At 39.6% G+C, this 19,195-nt stretch overlaps 1 protein-coding gene across 1 annotated transcript in view; it reads right to left on the bottom strand.

The window, feature by feature from the left end:
* Positions 1-4,133: 4,133 nt before the first annotated feature.
* Positions 4,134-19,195, bottom strand: part of Sdhaf3 (succinate dehydrogenase complex assembly factor 3) — a 60,205-nt gene continuing 45,143 nt past the window's right edge. The window contains exon 2 of the mRNA NM_001412565.1: positions 4,134-4,661. Within this exon, the coding sequence (NP_001399494.1) occupies positions 4,458-4,661 (204 nt within the window). The 3' untranslated portion in view covers positions 4,134-4,457. The remainder of the gene's footprint in view (positions 4,662-19,195) is intronic.

Here is a 19,195-nt window from a genome sequence, read left to right as displayed (position 1 = left end):
AATTGCAATGCTATAAATCACTCATACTTAAAATTAACCAATACCAATACTCTTCTTTCAAAGTATCCAAATTTACACCAGCTGTGATTGTTACCCAATGTATTACTCTCCATGTTTATTTTAATTCTCTCATCTTTAACTACATGAAACATCAATATTCCTTCATACAGTAAATATATGCCTTAGACTCACCCATATTGAGATAGACTGAGAGAAGGTGAGGTGTTTTATTTTACTAAGAATTTTCAGGTGACACACTTACCTAATGTCTATATATGGTCTATCATCACTCTTGAAATATATTTGATTGATACAAAATTTTAAGTTGAAGCCATTTTTCTTCCCACAAATTAACAACAGCCATTCAGGTGGTTTCTGATGTCCATTACTGCTCTTGAGAAGTCAGGGAAATGTTTGACTGCAAACTTTACTGCACAGTGGTCACTATATCTGCCCACTGGATCTTCAATCACAATTTGTACTACCAAGAGTCTGGGCAGACATATTTATAAAGTCTACTATATATGAAATCCATTTACTATTGGTAGTATCAAGGGTCATGAATAGTCTTAAGATTCATAACCACCTAGTCCAAAGCTCAGAAGAGCAGATGAGGGTGGACTTTCTCATTTACACATACCTGGCTTACACTGTATTTAAGGGTCCTCTAGAGGCAGTTCACTGTGAGATTCATATCCTAAGGGTGACCTGATATGTGTTGAGCCAAGAGGCAGGCTGCTCTAAATGGTTTCCTTTTGTTTCAGGATTTACATGACTAATGGTTTCCAAGTACCTTCTGAGAACTATAAAGGAGGAGGAAAGAGGGCTATGATTGGGCCACCAGGACTGTTCAAGGACTTGGCTTGCACTCCCTGATACTCTTTTGAAGGTTATCTGGACTTTGGCCTGCATTTAAGTCCGTGCTCCATGCTGTCATTAGAAACCATGTAGAAATCTGTGATCTGTGCTTCTGTCAGCTGTAAAGGGCAAAGAAGCAACCTTTGCTGTGGTATCAATGACTGTAGACTCACAGTGGAGACACAAGCTTCTGTCACAACTCTTCCCTGTAAACCCCTGAAACAGTAAAAGCCTAGACAGGAAACTATCAAAGAGAACTCTTGTAAATGTGATAAGGACAATGAAGTATAACTCTCCACACTGATGGCTTCTGGCAGCAGAGCAGGTTGGGAAGAACTGTTTTCCTTAAGGGGCTGGCCACTGGGAGTTTGACCATGGTCCAATGAATATATGAGCAAAATAAATTAGACTTCTTCCTTTTTTTCTGGGGCATCTCAAGGGTGGGGGTGGACCAAGGAAGACTAGGAGGTGTGATTGGGGTACATGATATGAAATTCACAAATAATATGTTGGGGGGAAAGTATTTTGGGGTTATTTCCTATAGGTATGAATTAGTGAGGCTTTCACATGCTAGATGTTGTTTCATGAACTCTGATACTTTCATGCACAACAGCCTCGGCATCTTTTGTCCTGAATTTTTAACAATTCTTATTTAAGGCCCTCCTAATCTATAAAGCCCATTGAAGGTTTTGTTGTGGTTGTTTTTGTTTTAAATTCCATCTCTATTTCTCTAAGTTCTATTTTGGTCTTTCAAACATGTGATGTTTTATTTCCTACAGCCATTTTAACTACCTTTTACTTGCAAATGTTTCATTCTGTATTGTACTTTTGCTAATCCCAACACCAGAGACTCCAGGAGGTGTGTCTCTATTGTCTTATTTATGAGGCTAATTTACCTTATGGGTTTATTTAAACTTGGACAATTATTTGTGGCTCTGGTATCTTCCCAAATGGTTTACATTTCTCAGGTACTTACTGGACATCACTTTATAGAAACTTTATAGAATAAAAGTATTGTTTTAGCCACAAATTGAATTTGTAATGACCAGCAACTCTGCCCAAGTATTCAGAAGGCTTTCTTCTCCCTTACTCTGCTAGTGTACAGTCATAATGGTACTGGCTTCAAGGAAAAACAATCTTCTTGAGATTTTCCACATCAGACGGGCTCTGAGCTGTGTGTTTGGCACACACTGTATTCAGGGACAGTCAAATCAAACCTGAAACACCCTCAGGCAGAGGGCTTCCGCATTTCTACTTGTAGAAGTTGGCTTTCAAGTTCCTTTGTCCCTTAGGATACCAATAACTTGAGTGTTCCTTTCTATCCCACCTAAAAGTTTGAGCTCCAGTAAGAAAGGTGATCAGTTGTATAAAGTCCACCATGTTACTGAAAAGAAAATCTATTGCTTTATGAAAAGTCTGTTTCAAAGCATCTCTTCTTGGTTACTAACAACACCAGTGATTTTTCCATGTCTCAAAATACCTTTGTAAACCAACATTGTTGGCCGAACAGGGTGATTAATCTCCCTCACAGGCTTAGGTCCCCTGGTGAAGGAGCCCATGTGGCAACCAGGAGAGCAAGTTTCTAATGATACTGGTGGAAGTGTGCCAGGCTCTCAAGTTTGGACCATACGTTTGTTCTTTTGAGCAGATCAAGTTCTAAGGCCAGCTAGATGGATGAGGAAGGAGCTACACACTTATAGACAGAAATGGCTGTCAAGAGCGGCAGAGAGCTAGGGCTACTGTGCACTCTACCACGTGGCGTTATCAGAACTCCTGAGGAGGAGACCTCTAGGGAAATGTAACATCTAAGCTGAACTGCAGACTAACTCATGAATCGGGTATATGTTAATATCATTTGGTTATTGAGAAGGGAGGAAAACTAAGTTTAATTTTTAATATTAGAAAGATCACATATAAAAAGCATATAAATTTTAGAAATAAGGGTTAGTTCAGTGTAGGAGGTATGAAGATCCTTGTGCTCACAGATAATAGGCAAACATGGAATGTTAAACACACAGGGGTGGTCCTTTAAACGGCTGCACTGGCTGTTACCTGCCCAGCAGGTTAATAGCCTGTTGACCTGAAAGGAAAATTATACAGATTTAAGGTTTAAAAATATGAAGTTAAAAGAGTATGTTTCAACTCAGGACTAAACACTGTGAAAAGCAAGTCCAGGCAGCCCCGCCCTGCCGCTAGAACTAACAGACCATAAAAGGAAAGGAATACAGAACAGACCAGGAGTACCGGATCTGACCCACAGGCCACCTGGCAGGAAGAGATAAGCCCCCAGCCCCCGACATCCAGGATGCCCCAAACCTGCCAATGTGTGTAGCTATACCTTATTACCTCATCAGGTGAAATAGCCAATCATATGTGAACATGTCTATGTGCCTCGTTTGAATCCACCAATCCCCATAACTATGCATCTGCTTCTGTACGCCCGCTTCTGCTTCCCCAATCCCTATAAAAGCCCCATGCTGGAGCTGCTGGGCGCGCAAGTCCTCCGAAGAGACTGTGTGCCCGCAGGTACCTGTGTTTTCCAATAAACCCTCTTGCTGATTGCATCCGAGTGGACTCGGCTCGGTCATTGGGCGCTTGGGACTCCTCCTGAGGGAAAGGTCCTCTCCGGGGGTCTTTCAGACCTAGACCACACAGGATTCTCCCCAGACCCTTAACTCCAAGACCCTTATCATGAGCTTGTTTTTCTCAATCTAAAGAACCTATCTTTATACAAGTGTCACAGGTAGTTGATCTAAAGAACCCATCTTCCCTCTACTAATCCACTCCTTTTAAGACTAGGTCTCCTACTGAGTCTGACACTTGCTGCTTCAGCTACACTGGCTGGTGGGCTGCAGGGATGTTCCTGTCCCCGCTTTCTCATCACTAGGATTAAAGACCTGCATCTCCATACCTGCTTTTCACATGGGTACTAGAATCTGAACTCAGGACTCGTGCTCTTGCAGCAAACACTTTACGAGTTGAGCTTTCTGCCTGGCCCAAATTGTGTCACTTCAGTATCCAATAGGTCGCCCAACATAATGCAGGTTTTGATAAATTAATTTAAAATGTATGGGTCAACTTAGTATTTTTCATCTCCCCAACCTTTAGACAATAGCTGATATTCTTAATGATTGAATCTTAAAGCTTTTCTTAATGCTTTCACTGTGACTCAAAGAGGAAATTCTGAGTGATAGCTAGGTATGGACAACTAAAGGAAAATAGTGGGACTTTCAGAATCACAATGTCTAATAATAAACTTATTGGAATTCCACATCTTCTGTTATTATATGTTTATTTAACTGATGAAGCGAGAGACAAATCAGGGGGCTAAGGTTTGATGGGAATAGAATTTAAAACAAATTCATATACAAAAAATTTTCAGCATAATTCCAAAGTGTACTTTCTTCAGTCCAGAAGTTAAATTCCATAAAACTACATTCCATACAGTAAGTAAATGTCGTTGCACTGATGGCATAGTGCGCCATTTGTGATCTTGATCATGCATTGTTCATACTGTGCAAAAATAAGACAATTCCATGAAGCAGAAAGAGTATACTTTTAGAGTCGATGAATAGAGGAGGTGCGTTAAGATTACTGTATCACAAGTGTGGTTTTGTAGACTCGGTGATACTGAACTGCCGATTCGGCTTAGTAGCTTCCTGCATTAGCTCCTGCAACTGTCCGATTTGCTCATCACGAAAGTCATTGAGTTTTTCTTCTGGGAGAGAAGTGCCAAAGCATGCTTTTCCGCTTGAACTTTGTCTGCTGTCCTTAGCTTGTTGCCACAACACTGCTGCATATGTCTAGTGAAGACACACAGAGAAAGAATGGTTAGATATGCACACTTCCTGAGCCAGAGTATGGCAATTTCTCATTCCCAAGTCACCAGCTGGGCTCCATCACTAAATTTTCTGCAGTTGATTAAACAGATACAAACAGTCACAGTTTTAGTCTTCAGACATGATTTCAAGTAGATCTTATTTTAGGATTCTAAACCATTTTTTGCAGACATTAGGAAAGTCCTTAATCTGCAAACGATTGGTAGAGGTCTGCCTTAGAAGTCAGATGGTGTACAAAACCACAGACACCTAAGTATATACATGCTTAGAAAGCTTAGAAATGGACCTCAGAATCCAGGAAGAGGGCTATTCCTCTCTCTGCTTTACCTAAACATTTTAATCACTACACAAAGTCTTTAAACCTCTTAATATTTAACATTCATCACTGTGAAGATCTCTATGTTTAATAGTGTAATTTAGCTTTTAGTGGTTGGCCTAGTATTCTATTAGTCTCTGCAGTCCTCCAAAGGGAAACAGATGCACCAGCAATTTTCAGTTCACAAAGTTAATGATTTGGTATTCATACTGAGTGAATAGCTAAAATGGGGGCTACTCAACCTGGTCTGGACATTTGAGTTGTTCATAACTACTAGACTTGCCAACTGTTGGGGTATGGGATTAGCCATGCACTGACCACTTAGACCCCAGTCTCAGATATGTTGAAAATGTATTGAATGCTTGATTCAGAGTGATCAATCAGGACCACAGAAAAGCACTTGGGAGCCTAAGTGTGGTACCAATCTTATAGGAATTTTATAGGAAAAAACAGGTGCCAAAGTATAAAAGGCAGGCAGGGAAGTGGTACATGTTTGGCTAACTAGACCTTTAAGCTGATTGGTCTTAGTAAAGTAAGAGGGGCGGTACATGAGCAACATGGAGGTTGCATACAAAATAGCTGCAGTTATGTCAGACCATATCATCAACATCACTGAAGGAACTTTGGTTTTAATTCCATACATCTCCCTACATTAGAAATATTTTCTCAATACTTTGCCAAAATTCACCTCATAAAATAGCACATATCATAAGCTTCATCAACTCTGCTTCTAAGTTTAGGCCACTAAACAGGGTTTCTCAATTTGGGCACAAGTGGGGTTTTGGATAATTTGGTTAATTCTTTTGCTATGGGTAAAACCTTTTTTAATGTTGTTGGATTTTAGAACATCTCTGACCTCTAACTACTAAATGCTAGTAGCACCCATTCCCCAGTCAAAGATGTCTTTAAATATTGCCTGTGTCTTCTGGCAGACAGAAAAATTTCATGGTTGAAAACTATTCCCAAGGAAGCTTCTGAACGCGTAAATAAATAGCACACACACACATTTCCACAGAGATATCATTGTTTAAAGGAACAGTCTATTTATACTTCAAGAAAAGAAAATTTATCCAAACTATGGATGATAAAGAAGTAACAGCAATAAGGTAAGCAAAGAAGTATAGCTATTACAAATACGGCCTGTGTACCAACATGGACTCATCTCTTTATGAAAGGAGGGGTACTCTAAAAAAGCATGCCTAAGGAACAATTAAGAAATGGCAAAGTCAAATTAAACTCACATGAATATAAAGGGGTTTTAAAGAAGGCAAAAGAGCCTAAGCAAAATTTGGAATACATCGATTTTCAAACTCTTTATGAAACTATAGTAAACAAAATAGTATGGTATTGGCTCTGTGGAAAACTGGGAGCCAAAGGCTGCAAGTTATAGTCCTTGGTTCAGTACTGCTGAGTGGAATCCTAGAATGACTGAGTACACTTTAGGGAGAGGCATTTTTCTCTAGGTCCAATACTTTTCTTTCTGGTTGAGAATAAAAGGAGTACAAATTACCTATCAAAACTATTAAGAAAGTGCTGGTATATTAGCCTTCCAGCAACCCCTGAGAGTAGTAGTACAATCTATACTTGCTTTTTGCCTTTTAAGGAAATGTGAGTACAGAACTCAAAAAAAAAAAAAAAATCAGAGCTGACCAACAGCCAAAACCAACACAAACGAAAACTGTGGAGCGGGCTGTGGAGGCGCACACCTTTATCCCAGCACTTGGAAGGCAGAGACAGGCAGGTCTCTGTAAACTGGGCTGGCCTGAAACTCACAGAGTAAGTTCCAGGGCAACCAAGGCTACACAGAGAAACCCACAGACAAGTGATTTAAAGTAACACACCTCCTTGAGAAGCAAAATCAATAGAAACACCTCTCCCCATAAGAACCTGAAAGCTACCAGAATAGTCGAACACTAGGATTTAGAGCCCCTCAGCCAAGTCATTTAGACAGACTAGTTCAGAAGTACTCAGCGGGTCACTGGGACTATGAAAATAAATTTAAGTTTTGGTTCTTTCTGACCAGATTTTCAAGTCACTGACAGAATATCCTTTCTGTTTACAGTGTGTGCTAGCACCAGAAAATAACATATGATATTTCTTCGCTCCTAAATCACATTGATTACAGAAAACAAGGCCGAGAAACAATACCGCTATCATTTTTTTCACATAGCCTCAGTGAAATTGGGGCCCAGGCCCCTCTGTCCTGGTCAGTAACCCTAGTTCCAGACTCATAGCTGAGAAACACAGTGTGCAAGTGTGCAAAGGTCTTTGTTAGGACAAGGTAAGGGAATGTTCAAGAAAAAAATGGTTCACAAATGCTCTTTCCATTGTCTAATAGGAATTCTCTATCCTTGGTACTGGACATGTACAGATGAAAACAGCCACAGCATCAGGAATGGTGAGTCAGCACATCGAGGAAGCACACTCTTGTGGAGAGCTCAATGACAACACTGCTCTGACAGTAATCAATGTAATACGTGCAAAAGATGCCATGCAACACATATAGTCATAAGACTCTTTTTTTTTTCATCTTTATTAAATTGGGTATTTCTTATTTACATTTCAAATGTTAGGAAACCCTTTCCCGGTTTCCATGCCAACATCCCCCTAACCCCTCCCGCTCCCAATCTATATGGGTGTTCCTCTCCCCACCCTCCCCCCTTTACCGCCCTCCCCGCAACAATCCCATTCACTGAGGTAGTTTTAAAACACATTTTCCTGGTTATCTGAAAGAGCCATGGTGCTAAATGTATTATTTGTATACTTGTTTTTATATAGCTACTTTTGCTTTTAGAAAAAAATATTGTTACTCATGTTGCATCATGGCACTTATTCTTGTAAATCCTATAAAATATCATCTTTAATTTTGTTGATTCTCTATATATGATTATGATGTAGTCATGCCTTAACTTATTCTATTGTTTTAGGTGTATGGTTTCTTCGCTGCATATATGTGCCTAGTGCATGTGGAGACCAGAGGAAGGCAACAGATCTCCCAAAACTATGGTTACCAACAGTTGTTAACAGCAGAGCCATCTCCCCAGCCCTACAACCTTTGCTCTAATGGTACAATTTCATCAATGAATTTTGTAATACTTTACTATGTTATTATTAGGTCTCTTTACTGTGTGAGTGTATGTGCAAACCAAACCAAACACCAATTATCAAATTATTAATTATCAGCACTAATTATCAAATTATTAGGACATCTTTAATCAGAATTCCCAAACATGTCTATATATGTCTATATATAATGATGACATCTGGACCACCTACCTCATGTGACTGTGGTGAGAATGAAAATGGTAAATAGTTAATACTTTTAACAGACATTTATATCCAGGCTATAAAATTCTGTCTTTGCAGGTAACTCCACTCCCAGCTTCAAGGCTCCTCTTACGGCTGGTGGCTGCTTATCTCTGGGTAAAACATAAACATCTTCCCCTCTTTAAAAGATTTATTTATTTGTTTTATGTATGTGGCTGTTTTGTCTAATGCATATTTGCACATTCAAAGAGGGCATCAAATTCCATTATAGATGGTTGTAAGCTACTGTGTAAGTGCTGGGAATTGAACTCAAGACCTCTGTAAAAGCATCCATCTGTCCAACTCCCATAAGTGTCTTCCTTATGTTAATCCTGTTACTCTTCCTCATACTTTATCCACCCTGCTCAGCACTTATCCAGACATAAAACATTCTGTGTCTCCCCCTGACAGATTATATGAAAAACAGTAATTGCAATAGAGACAGGGCTCGGGGTGACCTTCTAATCATAATGAAGCACATATCAAGTCTAGATTTTAACAAGAATCAACAAACTAAAGATGTAGGTCCAGGTGCATTTACAGTGGAATTGTATCTGAGATTTATAGTTAATACTTCTTTTTTCAAAAAATTTTTATTAGATATATTTCTTTACTTACACTTCAAATGGTATTCCCTTTCCCAGTTTCCTGACCATAAGCCTGCATCCCCATCCCCTCCCCCATACTGGTGTTTCCCCCATCCACCTCCCTTACTGCCCCCTCACCCCAACATTCCCCTGCACTGGGGCACCAACCTTGGCAGGACCAAGGTACATCAGTACATCATCTGCTTCTGTGCTTTCTGGTTGGTTGGTTTGTTGTTTTTTATTACATATATTTCTTTATTTACATTACAAATGTTATTCCCTTTCCCAATTTCCTGTTCATAAGCCCCCATCCCCTTCCCCTGGTGTCCCAACAAGGCTATTCTCTGCTACAAATGCAGTTGGAGCCCTGGGTCAGTCCATGTATAGTCTTTGGGTAGTGGTTTAGTCCCTGGAAGCTCTGGTTGGTTGGGATTGTTGTTCTTATGGGGTTGCAAGCCCCTTCAGCTCTTTCAATCCTTCTTCTAATTCCCCCCAGGGGGGGTCCTGTTCTCAGGTCAGTGGTTTGCTGCTAGCATTGACCTCTGTGTTGGACATGCTTTGGATGTGTCTCTCAGGAGAGATCTATATCTGGTCCCTTTCAGCATGCACTTTTTAGCTTCATCAATCTTAACTAGTTTGGTGGCTGTATATATAAATGGGCCACATGTGGGGCAGGCTCTGAATGGCCGTTCCTTCAGTTGCTGCTCTAAACTTTGCTTCCATATCCCCTCCTATGGATATTTTTCCCCCTTTTAAGAAGAAGTAGGAGCATCTGCATTTTGGTCATCCTTCTTCTTGAGCTAGTCAATACTTCTTAAGTTACTTTAGAATAGAACACTCCCAAACCCCTTCTATGATTCCAGTACTACTTTTATATCAAAGGCAGATAAACAAACATATACACAAACAAACACAGATCTCCACAAAATACTTGCAAGCCAAATATAAGCACATGTTCGTAATCCCTGCGCTTGAGAGTTGGAGGCAAAACGAGTGAGTCCAACCTGTACTACACCATACTGACTCTCAAAAAACAGAACAGAAACCAAAACACAAAACATCAAAAACCAAAACAAGAGGATAGAGAGATGGTTCAGTGAATAATAGCACTATCTGCTCTTCCAGAGGACCTGGGTTTGATTCCCAGGACCCACATGGTAGCTCACGACTATCTGTAACACCAGTTCCAAGAGATCCAACATTCTCTTCTGGCTTCTACAGAAACCAGGCACACACATGGTTCACAGACGAACATGCAGGCAAACACTCATATACCTAAAACAATAATTTTGAAAGTTAAAAACATCGTTGAGTATATTAAAATGGAAATTCAATGTATGTGGTATCTCAGGATGAAAAAATAAACCACTATTTATTATTAGCTTAAGAAAACATTCTGTATGCAATTATGCATTTGTTTATATTTATATATAACTTTATATTTAGCATAGGAAAGTTTCTAGGAAAGTTATGTGGAATTATATATTTGGTTGTGAATAATTTCACTATAAACAAAAAGCCTAAACTTTATACACATTAAAAAAAAGGCATATTTCCATGATGGTCAGTTTCTGACCATTAATAATGCGTGTGCCAACAGAACCCGTCAAGCCCACCTGAAAAGCACTGTCGTGTGTTCCGTAAATGTGGCTCCATGCTTAAATACAACCCACTACGGAACACCACACTTGTTATAAAACTGCTATTTCCACTGAGCTCTTACTCACTCTTTTAAAACAGAACAACTTCATAGAATTAGGAGCATATTAAATGCTCTTTAGTACAATTTAAAACTCCATAAATAGGATGCAAACATTATTGATTTCTACAGATGTCCAGTTATCACAATAAGCATAAATACAGAGTTTATAACTTACTTCACTCAGTTGAACTGAACGTTTGGATCTAGCTGCAAACGTGCTCTTACCTGCTAGACTGCAGGACTTGGGTGGTTTCTGGTTTTTCCTTATTGTTTGTGTATGCATGCAGCACATGAGACCTAAGCACTTTTCTAATCGTGTTATATAGTTTTACCTATGGACACAATGAGCTGTAGCTCTCCAGCATGGACCCATGTTGTAAAACGCTTAGCCCTCTAGTTCTCCTTACCCCCATCCAGACAAGCACTCTGTACTCCAGTTTTATTAGTGCAATAGTTTTAAATACTTTATGTAAGCAGGCCCAGGCAGTGTGTCCCCTGACTGGTCCTTTTCAGTTAGCACAGTTCCTGCAGAGTCATCTATGTTGCTGCTCATAGCAGGTCCTTCCCTGGAATGCTCAACACTGTGCAATTCTAAGGTTGTCCTTACCTGTTCTTCTGATGTCACTACAATAAGCTATTCTGAATATTGCTGAGGTGCAGAAAACAAAGTGGTAACATCTCATCAAAATCTTGCTATCAGTCATTCTGGATAAATGTTGTATCCAGGTTGCTTGATAGCAAACTATTTTGCTTTTACTATGGAGACACTAGCATACTGTGTCCACAGTGGCTATACCTTTTTGCCTTTGGAACCATGTGCAAATGCTCTAACTGCTTCACATGCTCACTGTTATTTGTTACATCTCGCTAGCAATGCCTGTCCGCCCAGGTCGGCAACGAGACCTCACAGTGGCTCAGCTCGCATTTCCTAATGGCCCTGATGCTGAACCTCTTCCCTCCTTCCATTTGGCATTTGTGTATTTTATTTAGAGAAATGTCTATTTAAGTCTTTACCCTGTTTTTTAAATTGAGTTATTTGGCTGTTTGTGTTGTAGGTGTTCTATACATATTTTGAATATAAATCCTTTATGAGAAGCTCAGTTTCCATGTTTTTTTTCAATTCCTTGGGTAGTCTAAGAATTTTTGACTATCTTCTTTGGTCTTCAGAAAGAATCTTTTGGTCTTATATCATCCCACTTGCTCAACTTCAGATTCATTGTTGTACTTTTGGTGTTCCAGCCAAACACTCTCACTACCTCTGCTTCTAGAAGTTCTACTGCGATGCCCAGGCATGGCAGCACTCAGACTACTGCAGTGTCCTGTCCATGGCAGTGCCTTGCAAATTACAGTGCCTTGTCTTTTACGGTGCCTAGTCTATTGCAATGTCCAATCTATTACAGTGCCCAATCCAACTCAAGTCTTTAATCCATTTTGAGTTGATAATTTTTGGATATCCAGTTTCATTCTTTCCTGTGTAGAATCCAGTTTACCCCAACAACTTTCATCACTGTGTATTCTTAGTGCTTTTAAAAGATAAACTAACTTTATGATGAACTTACTTTCAGATTCTGTTCTGTTCCACTAGCCTGTCTTTGTGTGTACCACACTATTTTAATTACTATGTCTTTGTAATGTATTTTAAAATCTGGAACATGTGATATGCCTTGGTCGTTCTCGACTGCTTTTGGCTATTCAGACCATTTGTGATTCATTATTGTTCAATATAAAAAATCACTAATGTTTAATTTTTTATTTATGTATATGAACAATTTAGCTGTATGTATACCACATGTGAGCCTAGTACCCTCAGAGGTCAGAAGTCATCAGACTCCTTGGAACTAGACTTACAAATGGTTGTGAACTGTGAAGTCAGTGCTTGGAAGTGAACTTGGGTCTTCTACAAAGCAACTAGTGTTCCTAATCAATAAGCCATGTCTCTAGCCCCATAATTGGTATTTTGATATGGTCAGTATGTAGCTTTGGGTGATAAGAAAGTTTTTAACTATATCAATTATTCTATTTTGTGAGCATAGACTCATTGTTTATTTTTGTTTTTGGTTTCTTTCATCACGCTTTTGTTTTCAACATATAATTACTTCATCTTCTTAGTTTATCTTCAAGTATTTTGCTTCTTAGTTGCTATATAACTGGCTCCATTTCAAATAGTTATCATGGAAAGAAACATGTCTGGTTTTTGTATGTCATTTGTATCCTATAACTTTACTAAATTTGTTGATTGGTTCTCATGGCTTTTTGTTACTTACAGGCACAGAACTTCAGTTCCGACCACACAGTACAAACTCTCTTTTGTACGGCATATTTCACTCAGCAAAATAATCTTGTTTTATTCATGTTGCAGCAATAGTTATTATTACCAAACAGGGTGTCAAGATATGTTAATATACTCCTAATGGCAGCTAAATGTTTAAGCTTTTTCAAATTCAAGTTATTACCAACAAAGCCACTGTGACTTTTAAATCATGTCATCCAGAAATCAAAAGAACCTTCCTTCTTTCGTTCTGACTTTTTTCCCTTTCTTTCTTCATTGTTCTATCTAGGGTTTCACTCTTTAAAGAAAGTGGTGAGAATGGCATTCTGTTCTTAGAGGAAGCACTGAGTTCTAGTGTTGAGAAGCATTCCCATTTGCAAACATGACCTAATTTATTACAGCAAACTGGAATGAGAAGCATGGCAGACACTAAGCCTCAGATTCCTCCATTACCAACCCAGTGATGGCACAGGCTGGACTGCACACGCTGCCCCCAGGCTCCCAAGTGCACCCCTTCCTATCTCCTCATTTCACGTCCTGTAAGACAAGAACATTCAGAAAATAGAGCGCTAGAGTAGATAGGGTTCATGCTGATATATCCCATAGGAAGTTTCTGTTTCATGCAGTTTAATCTACAGTGTGTACAGGTACTGTTTTGTACTATCAGTCCAATGGCATAAGAATATTTTAAATATTATTAAATATCAAATAGTCATAAGTAGAATTTTCTTAAAATCACTATTCTTCATTAGTAGTCAAATTATTAATGTTCTCTAAGCCAATGTGCTGGGGAGCATACTTTCCATCTCTTTGCAGTGAATAGTCCACACAGCCCTCCTTTTATTACCATATATACATATATATGTTACTTGGTAAAATACTCTTAGGGAGCAATTAAACTACTTTGATCACATGCTTCTTTTTCATATTCAATTATGGACAGATATTTGAAAGGATAATAATTTACAGATCACTAGATAAAATATTTTCAAATTGTCAAGAGGTCTACATTTTAAAATATAGTTTTGAAATTGTATTTTAAAATACAGTAGGATTTTTTTTTCAGACTTTCAAATAATGAAAACCTCTAATATGGAAATTAGTGACACACATGGTAGTTCAGATACTGCTGTCCTTAGAATGTCTGCACACTTGGAAATACAGTGTTACATATGAGAGGTGTGAAGACCAAAGGGAACGAGGATGAGAAGAGAGAGGGTGACAGAGGGGGTAAGATCGGCTTAAGGACTAGACAGCAGGAATTTAATATGTATTATAGTTACTGTTCATGCTGACTCAGCGAAGATGGAAAACTCTGGTCCTGTGGTGACTGGAGAGTTAAGATAAGGACAAAATAATGGCCATCGAATGGCTCTGAATACAGCCCCTACCTGTAGCTGGTCTTAGCTGTTTTGTGGGCTCTTCTTTTTCCTTCCCCATTCCAACCACCCCTGGTTTTATCAGCTATCACCAGATAGGACAGAAAGGAACATAGGGGGAGAGGGACAGGGAGAGGGACAGGGAGAGGAAGAAACTCCCCTGCTTTGCTGCAACTCCTTTATCTGGTCTGTCAAGCAATGTATGCAAAGTGTCTTGATTTCTGACTTTCCCTGTTCTGTATTCTAGGCTGCTTTCTGAGGTGATGATAAAACACTGACCAGACTGCAGAATGTCAGACTTAATGGAACACAAATAACATACCCTTCTTCTAAAGCAGCGCTTCTTAACCTTAACACTGGGACCCTTTAATACAGTTCTTCATGTTGTTGGGACCCCCAACCATAAAATTGTGCTGCTACTTCATAACTGTAATTTCACTATTATGAATCATAATGTAAATATCTGTGTTTTCCAATGGGCAAGATGACCTCTATAGAAGAGTCATTCAACAACCCCCCGAAAAAGGGTCACAACCCACAGGTTGAGAGGTTCTGCTCTAAAGGCTCAGAGACCACTGCAGAGGAGGAGGCAGAAAGAATATCAGAGGCAGAGGCAGTGGTAACTACAAGGAAACAGTGTCTTCAGGGCACAGTTGGACAGCTGCACATATGAAATCATAGCAGCTATGACATTGGCACAAGACCTGTACAAGCACAAACCACATTAAATCCCATCATGGAGAGGGGACTGGGACACCAAAGTTCTACTCCTAGCTAAGGACTGACTGACAATTCTTCACTCCTGGGAGAAAAGAGGTCAGCTTTCTCTGAAAGTGTACCCAATAAGTTAACCATGCTCCAGTGGAAAGCCACACATCCAATCATATGTGGCAGCATAAAATGGTACTGACTGGGGGAGAGAGGACACAAAGTTGGGTGGAAAGGGAAGTGGGGGTGAAACTAGGAAGATTCTGTGGAGGGAGGATGAATATAATCAAAACACACTGTACAAAAAAGTTAAACACACACACACACACACACACACACACACACACACACACACACACAAACCAGTCTGACCAAAAGCAACTTAGGGGAGGAAAGGGCTTCGTTCATCTTCCCACCGCAAACATAATTCATCATCAATGAAAGTCGTGAAGGCATATTGCTTTGGGTTCCCTCCTTGGCTCATGCTCCGCCATCTTTCTTAAAGCCTAACCCACCTGGATGGTGCTGTAGGAGAGGGGCCAGGTCTCCTCACACATTATCAAGACAACCAGTTCACAGACAGGGCCACAGGACAAGCTCATCTGGGCAATACCTCAGAAGAGCTTGTCTCTTCCCAGGTGACTCTAACTTGTATAAAGCTGACAAAAATAGGACATTCTTCTACTATGAAAACTTCATGAAGTGAATATCATGTTAGAACATGAAATTTGGGGTAACCCAAGTATTCTCAGGCCATGGCCAGCTCATTTTGGCTGGAGAATAAGCTATTAATACACTCTAATAAACTCTGTCGGTGTTTTAGAGGCGAGAGCTGGGGAGTTTGTTTTGTTCAGTCATTTGTTTAGGGTTTGCTTGTGGTTTTTGAAGAGTGTTTTGTTTCATTTTGCTTGCTTGAGACAGGGTCTCTCTATGTAGACCAGGCTGGCCCTTAACTCACAGAGATCTGCCTGAGTCTGTCTCCCGAGGGCTGGGATAAAAGCATGTGCCACCAGACCCAGCTTTTATTTTACTTTTTTGTTTGTTTTTACATCATCAGAAGAGAAGGGAAGAGGGAAAGAAAGGATGTGAGGGAAGAAGAGAAGAAAGGAGGGAGGGAGGGCAGGAGGTAAGGAGATGAAAGGAAAGGAAGGCTTAAGGCAAGACGAAATTAATCTGTAAATCTGCAGTAAGTTACAAATGATTTTATGCTTTTAAAAATAATAAGAAAAGTCCTATTGAGGCAGGAGAATGGAGCAGAAGGTGAGACGCAGAGGACCTGGTGTAAACCCTTACAAAATTAGTACCTACAACAAAAAAAAAACTCTACTTAAAACAAAACAACATAAAACAAACATAGTTGGTTAAAAGCTGAAACCAACCCCTCCTCTCTTATTGGCAGCTAGAAGAGGTTAAGAGCACTACGCAGACACTCCAAAGTCTAAAGATGCCCACTGTCACCTACATAACAACACAAAATACACATCCCTGGGGGAGGGCTTAAGATGCCAATTAATCATATGAAACATGAAGCTGTATGTTGAACTACATGTAACAAATACAGAGACAGACAGACACAGAAAGACAGAGAAAGAGAGAGAGAGAGAGAGAGAGAGAGAGAGAGAGAGAGAGAGAGAGAGAACCAAAAGTCCCTCAAGCTCTGTGACATAAAAGCCCAATTCCCCCAATTCAGTGTACAGTACTGAGCTACTAACTCTTTGCTTTGCCTGTTGACTCCTTTGGAAATGTCCCTCCTATCAGTAAACTGTCTCTGCTTGGTCTGAGACACAGGAACCAGACAGTCCTCTGGAAGTTTCCTGTTTGACACTAGCAGATGTCACTGTTTCACAAATGTCTTAGCACACCTTGATTATAATTGTTCTACTAAGCTCAGTCTCTCCCCACCCCAATCCTTTGCCATCTGCTCTAGGCCAACTACAAATTCAATAGTCTAATTTCAGAGCAGAAGCACCCCCTTTCACTGAAATACCATAGCTACAGTTGCCTATAATGACTGTCTGCTGGCTGGTTTCCCATTAGCCAATGTTTAGCCCATCAAGATAGAATAATGCCCTTACAAACCCTTGGAACTAGATACCAGCAAAAATGGCAGAGTAGAGGATTTCAATGAACTCTCTCCAAAGGGGACTATAACAAAACACACTTTCTCTGAATTTTAGGAATTAATAGAATGTTTACCAAGTCACATATTTAGTCAAGAGGAAATAGCAAACTCTTGATTCTGGCTTTGTGATGCTCTAAGTTTGACTTTTTCTCGTGATCTGCAGAGATGCAGAGAGCTTCAAAGACATCAGCCCACACTCCAGACACAGTCACCCACTACAGGGGAAATACAACAGAACTTATTCTCAAAGAACTGAAGTTGTGGACTCTGACCAGTTTGGTGGCTACATGGGGGCGGCATAAAAGGACTGCCTTTCTCTTCCTTTCTTGGAACTTCCCCAATGCTGAGGCGAACCATGGGGAAGTTCTGTGAAAAACATGTCAGGCATATAAATGTCACTGGTGCCTGGAGCAAGGGATAACTGCTAGGAGCCAACAGCAGCCTGACCATAAATAATAGCACGAAGGATTGCAGACCAGGAGGCTTACAGCTGGTGGGCTCTGAAGTGAACCTGCGTGTTTCTGAGAATCTAGTGTCATGCCCACATGTCTAAAAGGAGTTAAGTCCAGTGCCACCGCCTAGAAGAGATTCACAGGAAGACCACCTAAGCAAGAACAACTACACTGCAGTTTATGAGAGGACATTAAGGTTTTTATCGCTGTAATCCCAGACACTGGGATTGTTAAAGGAGCTGGAATTACATAAGTAGTGTACAAGAAACTACAGAACTTGAAAGACAGGTGTGTGCTTTTGCTAGGAAGGGAACCTATTTAATGGAAAATAGATGACTTAATCATACTATGTTCTGTTAGTATTTCAGCAAGCAGATTTCATTTCTACTGTTTAAAGACATTAAAACAAAACAGTATATATGGACTTCATTTTCAACAAATTATTTTTTAATATGTTGGCCACACCTCACAAATCTTAAATTTCATAATATAAATCAATAGAAAATGGAAGTATACATACACTTTTAAGTTTTCTAGAATGTTTATTTCACTAAGTCAAAGAGAGTAGTATCGTGTGGGGATTTTCTGGAAAAAAATAACCATGGATAGATTTTTAAGCTAAAAAATAGACATACAAACCAGCCAATAGAAATCTAGGAAAACTATATTCAAGTCTATGCAGTTATTCTTCTGAGTGAAATGCTTCCCCTGGGGACTATAAGATAAGTGAAGAGCCCGGAACGAGAAAGTGTTAAAGTCTAAAGTACAATGGTGAAAGCCACACCTGCACAGCACTCTCAGTCCATGTGCTTCAACAGCGAGACAGCCTCGCATGCAGACACAACAGAGAATTCAGAAAGCAGACCTATCAACAGCTGTCAGACACAAAATACCAACCTCTGTGAACTACTGTTGCCACACCATGCCATACCATATTCCTTCAAGTCCAAGTTGCATACAAATGTCAGTGACTACATTTTGTAATATATTAGCATTAAAGACTTGCCATTTAATAGGATTTATGGTGTTTTCAATTTTCAGAATGTCAAAATATGCAGGGTAAGCCTACAAGCACCAAAATTAGTAAGCAGCAATGCTAAGATGAAGGCTCAATGCATACAGTGCATATCTTCATTGAAAGATTACAGATCTCCACCCCAACAACCACAACAAAATAGGAGCTGAATCCCTATCAGTAGTTACCATACACTTAAGTGTAGTACTACATGAAAGTGTAGACTACCCAAATACTGCTTTATAGAAAATCCACTCAGTAGCATAGGAATTGGTCAAAATGCCTAGCAATATGCCTCATTTATAACTATTTTCAGAAAATTCTATGAATCAAAGTTCTACAAGTTAAAATAAAACTACAGAAGAAAATGATTTATCCTAAAACTTTGCTAAATTAAAAGGCTCTTTGGGAACAGGCAGGGGAAAACCTTTTTGGAAACAAAAATTTAGCCTTAAAGGAGTCCAAATAGTCCAGGATTTAAGCTACAGTCTGCACACTAATTTTCCTTACAGAAACAGCCTCATATTGGGAGCTGGACAAGTATCTGTCTTCTGTTATCTTTTATTGGTGCTCATATTAATTATACCCATAGACATGGCTATGTGACTTCAATAAGTTACAACTCATACTAAGTTAAATGAA

This window comes from Rattus norvegicus, chromosome 4, assembly GCF_021556685.1.
Source record: "Rattus norvegicus strain SHRSP/BbbUtx chromosome 4, alternate assembly SHRSP_T2T, whole genome shotgun sequence".
NCBI classification, from domain to species: Eukaryota; Metazoa; Chordata; class Mammalia; order Rodentia; family Muridae; genus Rattus; species Rattus norvegicus.
The sequence above is the reverse complement of the archived record's forward strand: the minus strand, read 5'-3'. Positions and strand labels throughout refer to the sequence as shown.